At 42.4% G+C, this 12,288-nt stretch overlaps 1 protein-coding gene across 9 annotated transcripts in view; it reads left to right on the plus strand.

Annotated features, from left to right (window-relative positions):
* The window catches only part of ddx4 (DEAD (Asp-Glu-Ala-Asp) box polypeptide 4), a 163,119-nt gene that overhangs the window by 93,425 nt on the left and 57,406 nt on the right, over positions 1–12,288 (plus strand). For 7 of the 9 annotated variants that reach the window (XM_068033103.1, XM_068033076.1, XM_068033148.1 and 4 more), the window contains 3 exons: positions 5,186–5,302; positions 6,690–6,785; positions 9,124–9,189. In XM_068033103.1, coding sequence (XP_067889204.1) covers positions 5,186–5,302; positions 6,690–6,785; positions 9,124–9,189 — 279 coding nt within the window. The remainder of the gene's footprint in view (positions 1–5,185; positions 5,303–6,689; positions 6,786–9,123; positions 9,190–12,288) is intronic. The other 2 variants (XM_068033131.1, XM_068033140.1) reach the window with 2 other exon arrangements.

The raw sequence follows: 12,288 nt of genomic DNA on the forward strand, positions 1-12,288 counted from the left end.
AGCACAGTAATCATGAAATGTTGAGGAGTAATGGTGCAAGGCAAAAGTGGGATGTTAATGGAACAATAAAGAAAATGATGTGTCCAGAGGAAGTGTAAGTGGTAACTGCAGTACCATTACCAGCACTGGCTACTCCAGAATATGGGAGTGGTTCTGTACCAATGAAGCTTAATGCATGCTTGAGGAGCAGTTTTCGATTAGGCACTTCTAACCTTCTGGCCTCAACGTGAGTTCAACAATTTTAAATCACAACTACTACTCATTTTTCTTGTCCAGTAGGTGCTGGTAATGGTTCTGCTGTTGCAAGTTGGAGCATCCAATGTAGAAAGAACATTGAGCTGCACTTCTTGTGTCCAGGAGAACCACGTGTACAGGAAGTGTTGTCAGTTGGAGGACCTTGAGTTCTTGAGTTTCAGAGCTTGAGCAGCAGCTGGTGTCACTGCAGTGTACCCACAAGGCACACAGATATGTGAATAGCATGTTTCTAGATGTGGTCACCCCGCAGCTTAAGGGTGTGCCAGCTGATATGAGTGACCGCCACACAATCACAGGACCTGGTGGAAAATGCAGGAGTTCCCTCGGTGCATCTCACCTCTAGTCAGTATTCAGTCCTGAAAGGTTTACCCCTGTATCCTTAGACCTATGACCCCTGGCTCTGGACTCTCGCACCATGGGGAACATCCTTCCTGCATCTACCCTGTTAATTCCTGTTAGAATTTTATAAGTTTCTATGAGATTCCCCCCCCCCCCCCCCTCACTCTTCTGAACTCCAGTGAATATAATCCTAACCGACTCAATCTCTGCTCATAAGTCAGTCACGCCATCCCAGGAATCAGTCTGGTAAACCTTCACTGTACTCCCTGTATAGCAAGAACATCCTTCCTTGGATAAGGAAATCAAAACTGCACACAATATTCCAGGTGTGTCCTCACCAAGGCCCTGTATAATTGCAGCAAGACATCCCTGCTCCTGTACTCTAATTCTCTTGCTATGAAGGCCAACATACCATTTGCCTTTTTTTACTGCCTGTTGCACCTGCATGCTTACCTTCAGCGACTGATGTAAGAGAACACCCAGGTCTCGCTGCATATTCCCCTCTCTGTTTATAGCCATTCAGATAATCTGCCTTCCTGTTTTTGCTACCAAAGTGGATAACCTCACATTTATCTACTTTATACTGCATCTGCCATACATTAGCCCACTCACTCAACTTGTCCAAATCACTCTGAAGCCTCTCTGCATCCTCCTCACAACTCACCCTCCCACCCAGTTTTGTGTCATCTGCAAATTTGGAGATATTACATTTAGTTCCCTCATCTAAATCATTAATGTATATTGTGAATAGCTGGGATCCTTACACCGATCCCTGTGGTACCCCACTAGTCATTGTCTGCCATTCGGAAAAAGACCCATTTATCCCTACTCCTTTGTTTCCTATCATGCAACCAATTTTGTGTCCGTCGCAATACACTACCCCCAATCCCATGTGCTTTAATGCTCATCTCCCTGGTGCCAGAATTAGGACATCACTGCGCAGCTGCAGAGCACTTTGGGGAGGGTGAGCATACGAGTTCGACGCAGGAGTAGGTCACTTTGGCTTCTCAAGCCTGCTCCCCCATTCAATAAGTTGAAGGGTGAACTGATTACTCCACATTTCCACCTACCCCCGATAACCTTTCATCCCCTTGCTTATCAAGAATCTATCTACCTCTGCCTTAAAACTATTCAAAGACTCTGCTTCCACTGCCTTTTGAGGAAGAGAATTCCAAAGACATACGGCCCTCAAGAAAAAATTTCTCCTCATCTCTGTCTTAAATGACAACCCCTTATTTTTAAGCAGTGATCCTTAGTTCTAGATTCTCCCACAAGGGGAAACTGAGGTTGTGGTCCATATCTGTGCCAGCAACATAGGTAGAGAGAGGGTTGAGGTCCTGCAGGCAGATTTTAGGGAGCCAGGAAGGAGACTAGCAAGCAGGACCTCAGTTAGTGATCTCCAGATTACTCCTGGTGTTGTGTGATCAATCAGATGAATGTGTGGATGGAAAGATGGTGCAGGAGGGAGGGCTTTAGATTCCTGGGACATTGGGGCCAGTTGTGGAGAGGTGGGACCTATGCAGGCTGGACAGATTGCACCTCAGCAGAACTGGGACAAATGTGGGGCATTTTGCTAGTGCTGTTGGGAGGGAGAGTATAAACTAACTTGGTAGGGGGATGGGAACCAGGATGTAGCATTAGAAAGGAGAAACAAAGGGCACAGTGAATTGGGAGAGACAAATGGCACTAGAGTAAAAAATAGTAAGGTATTAGCTGGGCTCAGACTAAGAGGGAATGAAATAAGGTCTGTTAATTTTACAGTGCATGCATGTAAATGCACAAAGCGTGGTAAATGAGGTTGGTGATCTGAAGGTGAAGATAGCCAAGTGGGAATATGATGTGGCAATAATGGAGACCTGGCTCAAAGGACCAGGTACTAAATATTCCTAGATACAAGGTGTTCAGGAAAGAAAGAGAAGGATAGAAAGGAAGGGGTGGCGGTGGGTGGGTGGCAGTATTCAAGAGGATATTAGTGCTGGAGGGGGTCAAGGACAGAATCTATTTGGTTAACGTTAGAAACAGTAGAGGACTCATTGCACTAGGTGTATTCTATAAACCACCAACTATTGGGACAGATATAGTTGAACAAATTTGCATGGTATTTAGAGGGGTCCCAAAACTATAGTGATAATAGGGGACTTCAAATATCCTAATATAGACGGGGATAGTAATAGTCCAAAAGGCAGAGAGAGGGAAAAGTTTCTGAAATGTTGAGAATTTTCCAGATCAGTGTGTTTTCAGAAGCATTGCTGGATCAGGTCCTGGGGAAATGAGATGGGTCAAGTGGATCAAATGTCAGTAGGAGACAGTAATTATGGTATCATAAGGTTTAGGATAGCTATGGTAAAGGGCAAAGAGCAATCCAGAGTAAAAATAATTAATTGGGGTGAGAACCAACTTCAGTGAGGTGAAAACCGATCTCGCTTGGGTAAATATGAATCAAAGATTGGCAGACAAAACTGTAACTCAATGATGGACTGCCTTGAAAGAAGATAGTTCAGATATGCTCAAGGTACATTCCCATGAGGGAGAAAGGTGCGGCAACCAAAGCCAAGGTTCCCTGGATGACAAAAGACAGTAAGATGAAGCAGAAAAAGGGTGTATATAACAGATTCCAAGTGAGAACCAGGCTGAAGATAGCAAGTTTGGAGGGAAAGTGAAAAAGTAAATGCGAAGGGCAAAGAATAGCAGAGGAGACTGGCCGGTAACGTGAAAAGGAATCCAAAGTTTTCTGTAGGCATATAAATAGTAAAAAGGCAGTAAGAAGAAGGGTGGAGCTGATTTGGGACCAGAAAGGGATCTGCGCATGGAGGCAGGGGGTGTGGTTTTCAAAAGGAAACTGAATAAGCATGCGAAGAGAATATTTTGCAGTGCTATGGGGAAAGGGCAGGGGAGTGGGATTAGCTGAGTTGTCCTTGCAAAGTTTGGCATGGACACCAGAGAGCAAATGCCCTCTTTCTGTGCTGTGTAACCATTCTGTGATTATTCAGTGTAGATTCACCTGACTGGTATCTGAAATGGGAAATTAAGTTACAAGGAGAAACCTGAGGTATTGGGACACCTTTTATTGAAGCAGAGGAGTCTAAGTAGAAGTTTGAGGTTTTTCAGAGTATGAAACTTCAGGGGTATATAGGGAAATATTTCCTTTGTTCGGGGAGTTGATGAGAGGGTTCATAAATTTAAATTTTTTCTGTAGAGAGGATGAGAAATTTCTTTGCACTGTGTTCTTGCAACATGGAATGCTTTTCCATAGGGAGTGAAACAATTACTTTTTAGTAGGTAATTAGATAGCTATTTGAAGCAGAGAAAGATACAACGATTTGTGGAGAGAACAGGAATGTGGAATTCGTTCTGGATTCCTCTAGCAAGCACTAACACGGGAAATGGACTAAATGTCCTCTATGTATAGATGTCCATCGTTCTAAAGTGGCATCTGTTGCCTTAATATTTGCGATTCCACCAATGGGCTTGTACCAGATAATGCATGTTTGAGTAGGTTCGAATGACAGCACCTACTCTCCGTTGAAATGCTGATCTCAGTCAGTGGGGGATCCTTGCTACTGATCACCTATCTAGTGAACCTTGCTTGAAATGTCTTTATAGATTGGCAAAATCAATCCTATGCTCAATCTCCTTCATTCTTGACGAGTTCACAAAGGCTGAATGTCGTGGCTTGCAGGTGAATTACCAACATTTGGGTGAAATCCCAGAGGTATCAGCACAAGTTTGTTTCAGAACGGGAGTAATTTGGTAAGGGGCAAAAGGGATGAATCCATTAAATTGGCTACTAGGAATGTGTAGGGGGTTGCAATGCGTGTCTCCTTTTGCGTTGATTCTATAGCTGTGATTGTAGCTGCTACAGTGGAGTATTAATGCTAATGGTTTGCAATGTGCATGTCATGTGTAGTAGGCAGCAACTCTGGATTTGTTGTGCTCAGCTGCTAGCAAGACCAGACTGATCTGGTATCCTTAACAAGTCTTTAAAGGTTAGCCTTGCTGCCGGCTCTGTTGGAAGCTACACACTAGTGCGCCCATATAAACTCATGTATCAGTGGTTTGTTAATCTCCTGGGAGGTTGTGGATGTTGGTCTACATTCTGCCACTTCATGGCTGCTTTCGTATTGATCATCTTTTTAGTTCGTGCCAAAGTTTGCTATTGATGATCATCTAATATCAAGTTAAAATATGCCAATGTAAAAGCAGTCAATGACTCAATAGTATCCCTAGGGGATGCTGCTATAAAATATTTTTGTAAAACCAAACCTAAAGTTGGTAATCTGATACTTGTGTGAAATGGGAAGAGACCGTTAATGGTTGTATAATGAAAATACTTGATCATCTCCCTGGAAGAGGGAAGTATATTGCATTTTTAAAGAAATTTCTAATTTTGTGTTTTTCATGTTGAGTAATTACCTTTCCAGTTTGTCTGTATAGCTGTTGCATTTCATAACATTTCTTGCTGTCATCGTGACTTTGCATCTGAGGGCAGAGTTACAACATTGATGCTAGACTTAGCTTTTAATAGCACTGGACAGTGCTTCAGTTTTGAATAATGGCTTTTTATCTTTGTTATAATATTACTATAATGCAGTTGCAGGCTTTGCAGAAACTGCCACGTTAAACAAAAATGAATTTGACAGCAGAGGTGCAAGATGTGGGTTCGGCAGAGGTGATCGTGCTGGATTTCCAAGAGTCAGTGTGCAGAATGGTAAGAGTTGAGAAATGCACACCTGTGCACTTTGTAGCCTTTCATCGGATATAGGAATAGGAACAACAGAGCAGGAGTAGGCCATTCAGCCCATTGAGCTTGCTCTGGCTTACTTTGAGCATCCTTTGTCATCCCAAAGCTGAAAAATTTGCAGTGGCACCAAATTGGGTTATGGGTGGGTGTAGTTAATGCGGAGAAGGATTGTGAGGAAGTACAACAAGACAACTTGCAGAGCGTGTGTGTGTGTGAGATTGGCAGATGAACTTCAATATAGATAACTGAGAGAGTGTGTTTAGTCGGAAGAATAAGGTCACAAAGTCCTTGGAAAATAAGTGTCTAAAAGGAACAGAGATTTGGATATACAGACAAAAAAATTCAAGGTAGAGACACAGGTTAGTAAAGCCATTTAAAAAAAAAAGTAAACAAAGCAGTGGGGCTAATTTCTCGAGGGATAGAATTGGAAAGCAGAGATGTTAAACTAGTGTAGAACCTTGGTTAGACCACATTTGGAGTACTTTTGAACAGCTCTGGTTTGTATTATAATAAGGACATGGAAGCACTGGGGAAGGTACAGAAAGGATTTACCAGAATGACCTAGAATACCCATCAAGGAGAGCCATGCAGACACGATGGGCTGAATGGCCTCCTTCTGCGCTGTAACGTTTCTGTGAAGAAAAATTGACCAGGCTGGGGCTCTTTTCTCTAGATAGAGGTCTTCAGGGTTATGAAAGGGTTTAATAGGCTAGGCATAGAGAAGATGTTTCCACTTCTGGGCAAGACCAGAACTAGAGGCTATAAATGAGTCACTAGTAAATATGAACGGGAATTCAGGAAAAAAATTATTTTATCCAGAGTGTATTGAAAATGTGGAACTTGCTACCACAAGGAGCAGTTGAGGTGAATGGCATTGAAGCATTTTATGAGGGAGAAGGGAATCGAATGATATGTTAATGAGGTTAAATGAAGTGTAGGAGGAGGCTCATTGGAGCATAAACACTTAGAATGGACCTTTTTTCTGGGCTGCAGATACTTTGTGGACCAACCTTTTGCTGTGTACAAATTTATTACCTGTTTGCTCTTAAATTCTATCCCACATTTATAAAATGTTAAATGCTGTTTGGTTTATTGCCTGCACTTTCAAGAAATTATGCATTTGAACCCCAGGTGTCTTTTTCAGCCATACCTTCTATTTGTTTTTTTTTTTGCTCCACCTCTCTACCGTTCGACTAACCTTTCTGTCTCCAAAGATGCACTTTTTGCTGTTTGCCTTTTGTGTCACCAGAATATTTTGAAAATATTTTCTTTTTTCCAACTTCAAATTGTATATAAAGCCAAGTTTTAAACAAGTTTGGGTGATTTGACTTTAAATTGTGCACTTTTTCTCAAGTTGCTGCAAAAGCAAGTGGAGATGGTCCTATTGGCAGAGGTAGCCCAGTTGGCAGAGGTGGCCCTAGAGGAAGAGGAGGATTTGGTGGTCAATCAGGTAAGGATATTTAAAACCTAATATTTGCATCGAATATTGTTCAAAATGCAGTTTTTTAATGGTGAACTGCACATCTGATGCCCACACTTAAATCATAATTTGAATCTACTGAGAAATCTGCATCCATCAGGCAGCCTTCAGTGTACGCACACTCCCGACAAGGGCACATGCAGTTTCCCCAAATCCAGACAATCTTGACTGAGGATATCAGAACTAAGGCTTAGGATGGCAGGGGCAAGTATGTACATTGGTACTCCTTTGAGGTTAACCAGCAAAGGGAGTTGTTTGCTTCTGCATGTCCAATCTATTGTTTTTCAGGGTTATCTTGGCAGAGTGAAAAGAATTGCAGCTCTAGTGACTAGTCGTCTCTATTCCTCTGTTGGCTGCCCCTCATGCCCTTACTGAAGCTTCCAATCAATAAGTCAACCTGACAGGTCATTAACTGCCCTAGAGTACTGCAGACATGTCTCGTTTTAAGTATTCAATTACTGATCTGCCGTAGAAGGTTGATTTAAAAAAAAAAATGCTTTTGAAGTTTCATCAGCAAAGTATCTTTTTTCCAAAGAGACTTCTTTATGTTAAAACTGAAAAGTATCTGCTACAAATGTTGTATTGAAAATAACTGCAAGTATAGCTGACCACCTTGAGTTGAATGCATTCTGTATTACAGTAAATTGATTTTTATCATGTTAAGGGCTTCCCTAAGGTTTGGATGGATAATGCATTGTCCAATGTGGAACTGAGTTATGAGAGTTCTTACATTAGCTAATAGTCAATACAGTGAGTCAGTTGATTGTCTTCTGTCCTGTAACTTTTGATTTTGAGAGCTGCATTTGGTCTCTTGTTCCTGGGCAAGGTTCAGTTTCCTCATTTGATGTCCAGTATCTCCAGCTGGAAACGTCATACACATTGAAGGCATTGGGTGAGAGCAAGATGTGAGCTGTGTTGTCCCTGTTACTTTGTAGCATGTGGATGCTAGTTATAGAGGCTTCTGTGGATGCTGGTTATTTGAGGCCTCTTTATGAAGGCTGAGCATATATATGCATGAGATGCCAAAGGTCCCCCATATGCTAGGAACAGTATTCCATGCACAGGTCAATGCCCTCTGCAATAGGGCTATAGTGGACTCCTGCTCATGAATAAATTGCTTGGGGAAGTACATCAGTTCTGTATTATCATGTTTTGCTTCCTGATGCAATTGGTAAAACTGGTTTGGCTGCCAGCTTTGATCCTTGATCTATATTAATCAACATGACTGTGCATTTACCATTATGAAAGCAAGAAAAAAGTTGCATTCTTGACATTTTTCCCAACTGTAGGATATGCTAAAGCCATTTAAGTACCTTTTGAAGTGTTGTCACTCATCGCTGAGTTTCCCAATGTTACATGAATTTATGCTTTGTAAGGTTCCACAAGCAGCCGCGAGATAAAACATGGTTAATTTTTAAAATTTGTGTCAATTGAGGGATAAATATTGTGCAACAAATCGGGAGAACGCCCTGCTCTTTTTTTTTGAATAGTATCATGCGTTCTGGCGCCCACCTGAGGGAGCAGGTGAGGCCTTGGTTTAACTTCACATATGACAGTTGACCCCTCTTAACAGTGCAGCACCCCCTCGGTACTGCACAGGTGTGTTCCATTAGATTGTGTTTATGTCACAGGATTAGGGTTTGATTTGGGTTTCTGAAGTAGGTGTGAAGGCTACTAACAAGTTAAATCTCAGGCAAACAGGTGAGTTCCTGCTCCTGTTGCTGTCCAGTAACATTGCCAGAAAATAAATGTGAAAGAAAAGATAATTGCCTGTTTTTTTTTCACTTCCTGCAAACCCCCCCCCCCCCCCCCCGCCCCCATACTATCACCCTCATAAAATAGCTTGCTGCCACATGCTATTGTTGCTAAAATTAATTATTTGAGGTACCTGGTTGCCATTGGATGATACCAGCATGAATCTGGATCTTCACAAAGGGGTAAACAAAACCAGGAAAGATTGTTTCGATACCTTGGGGGTGTGGTCTGGAAGAGAGGTGCACCTGCTTTAGTGTTTTCCCTAACTGTTGGGGTAAACACGAGCAGCCCTGTGTCTCTTTTTTTTCTTTCAACTCCTATGAGCAGGATTTCCTGAAAAGCAATGGGGAGTAAGAACCCTCAATCTTGCCTCTCTGCCTTGCTCAAGAGTACTAAAAAGTGGGAGGTCCCTCTCAGACAACATATAATCCTGCACCAATGTGGTGTCAAACCCTCTGCATTTGTATTGGTTAGTGTTTTAACCCACTACTGTATTGGAGATTTGTTACATTTTCATAGTAAGTTTCCTTTCTTTTGAATGAATGATTTATAGGTGATAGTGGTGGATTTGGTTTAAGTCGTGGAAAAGCAGGATTTGGCTCTGCACTTGCAACAAGAGGTGAGATTTTAAGCATCTTTAGTGTTTTGTTTTAATGGCCTGATCACATTTCCCTCTCCCTTCCTCAGCCCAATGTTGTACCTGTTTCCTGACTGTGAGGGCTCCCAGAGCTCAGATAGGATTCTATAAAACAGGATGAGTGCACATTGAACCAAACTGGGCTGCTTACTAACTGCCCCCACCCACAATCCCACATTATAGGGTAGTTTCTTTGAAGGTAAATACCCAGCATGTGCTTAGTCTCTCCCTTTGTCCCTGCTGTGGACTAATTTCGCAAATTGCAGCTGCATCCGTGGAGTGCAACTGTTAGTCTTTGTTCCTGGGCTGGAATGGATGAAAAATCAAAAATGGCTGTGTAATCTGATCAAGTGTCGGGTTCCTATGTGAGGACCATTTAGGCCAGGTACTGAAGAATTTATCCCATCTCTGGAGCTGTACTCCAGAATGAACTGTGTCCTGGTAGGAGAAATGGAGAACATGAAGCTTGCCAAAGAAATTACTGACTTTAAGCACTGTTTGAGTTTTTTTGTGCATGTTATTTGTAGCATAAAGGAGAACCAGCGGATGTGATATATTTGGATTTTCAGAAGGCTTTTGATAATGTCCCACACAGGAGGTTAGTAAACAAAATTAGAGCACATGGGATTGGAGTAATATACTGGTATGAACTGAGAATTGGTTAGCAGACTGAAAACAGAGTGGGAATAAATGGGTCATTCTCAGGATGGCAGGCTGTTACTAGTGGGGTACCACAAGGATCAGTGCTTGGGACTACAGCTGTTCACAATCTATTTCAATGATTTGGATGTGGGGACCAAATGTAATAGTTCCAAATTTGCTGATGACTCAAAACTAGGTGGAAATGAGTTGTGAGGAGGATGCAAGGAGGCTTCATGGGGACTTGGATGGGCTAAGTGAATGGGCAAGAACATGGCAGAATATAATGTGAATAAGTGTGAAGTGATCCACTTTGGTAGGAAAAAACAGAAATGCAGAGTATTTCCTAAATGGTGAGAGGTTGGGAAGTGTTGTCTAAAGGGGCCTGGGTGTCCTTGTTCATGAGTCACTATAAGCTAATATATAGGTGCAGCAAGCAATTGGGAAGGGGTATGGTATGTTGGCCTTCATTGCAAGGGGTTTTGAGTACAGAAGTGAAGATGTCTTGCTTCAGTTGTACAGAGCCTTTGTGACACTGCACCTGGAGTATTGTGTACTGTTTTGGTCTCCTCATCTAAGGAAGGATATACTTGTCATGGAGGGAGTGCAACGGAGGTTCACCAGACTAATCCCTGGGATGGTGGGATTGGCTTATGAGAGATTGAGGAAACTGGGCCTGTATATCTAGAGTTTCGAAGAATGAGAGCTGATCTCAGTGAAACTTATAAAGTTCTTATTGGACTTGACAGGGTAGTTGTGGACAGGATGTTTCCCTGGATGGGTATAGAACCAGGGGACACAATCTCAGAATAAGGGATTGGCCATTTAGGGCTGAGATGAGGAGGAATTTCTTCACTCAGGGTGGTGAATCTTTGGAATTCTCTGCCCCAGAGGGCTGTGCAAGCTCAGTCACTGAGCATGTTGAAGACAGAAATGGATAAATATCTGGATGTTAATGACATTGAGGGATATGGGGATAGTGCGGGAACGTGGCATTGAGGTAGATGATCAGCCAGGATCTAATTGAATGGCGGAGCAGGCTCGGCAGGCTGAACGGCCTTCTCCTGCTCCTATGTTCCGAGCACTCCCCGTGGCAGTGTATTGACATACCAACATGCTGTCCCGTGTCACCACTTTTAGTGAATATTTTAATCAGTTTTCAATATAGTACCTGCTTATTTGCAATTTGCTTAATTGCAGTTCCATTTTAACAACCATTTCTGAAGTTTTGTTTTCACCCCCCCTGCCCCCCCCATACTTCCATTAATAGCTGCATTTATTTCAATCTCTGCTTATATGCAGGTATTGGTGCACAGAAATCCCACTTAAAGATATGAGGCTGTCACCTCTAATTGGTGGTTAACTTGCCGAAGAATCGGTTTGATCTGGCTTTCACCTGATCATGTTATGTGGGCCAAGGAGTCAATTTTGCTGATGGCTCAACAAAACAAGCACGTGATTTGTTGATGCAGTACGAAGGAACTGAGGAATCAAAAGTCGGTCTGCGAAGTTTGGCAGGGCATTTTCAAATCTCCGGTTTCTAGAATTCTGAAAAGAAAAACTGATTTCTAGGACTAGGAAAGAAATTAGAACCAGGATGGGCAAGTAAGATGGACAAATTGAAGTGCTGTTTTAGGTCATAGTCATAGAGTTGTACAGCATAGAAACAGGCCCTTCGGCCCACCGCGTCCATGCCGACCATAATGCCTATCTATACTAATCCCACCTGCCTGCATTAATTCCATATCCCTCTATGCCTTGCTCATTCAAGTACCTGTCCAGATGCCTCTTAAATGTCGCTACTGTTCCTGCCTCCTCCACCTCCTCAGGCAGCTCATTCCAGATACCTGCAATTCTTTGTGTGAAAAATTTACCCCTTTGATCTCCTTTAACCCTCCTCCCTCTCACCTTAAATCTATGCCCTCTAGTTTTAGTTACCCCTACCATGTGAACCTTTTCACAAGGTGGATTAATCAATTGCTATTTGTGTGGTTTATTTACAAACTCAGAAAATCTGATCTGTTGAAAGCTGAAACTAGTGTGGTTGTGAAAGAACTTGGTGTGGAAAGCTTTTAAGCATCAAATGATCCCTATGCCTTCCTTCCAGAAAGCTGTGTTGTGAAAAAGCAGGCAGGGACAAAGCTACTACTGCTGAATGAATCAATAGCCAGTAACAGAGTATCCACCACCTGCATTTACAATTGTGACACGACTGTATATTTTTTTTATATTGTGCTGTGCCTGATCAAATGGTGGGGGGTGGGGGGGCAGGAAGTGAAAAGGAGAGAAGGTAAGTGGTGGCAAAGTGAGAGCTAATGGTGTTTTATCCCATATGTTATTCACTAACCAAACTAGCTCAGACAAGGTGGAACCTCTCATAGAGAAAAGCAAGAACCCTAATTCTTAATGTGAAAATCTCCAACTGATAATGAAAACTGTTCT

Source organism: Heterodontus francisci, chromosome 1 (assembly GCF_036365525.1).
Source record: "Heterodontus francisci isolate sHetFra1 chromosome 1, sHetFra1.hap1, whole genome shotgun sequence".
NCBI lineage: Eukaryota > Metazoa > Chordata > Chondrichthyes > Heterodontiformes > Heterodontidae > Heterodontus > Heterodontus francisci.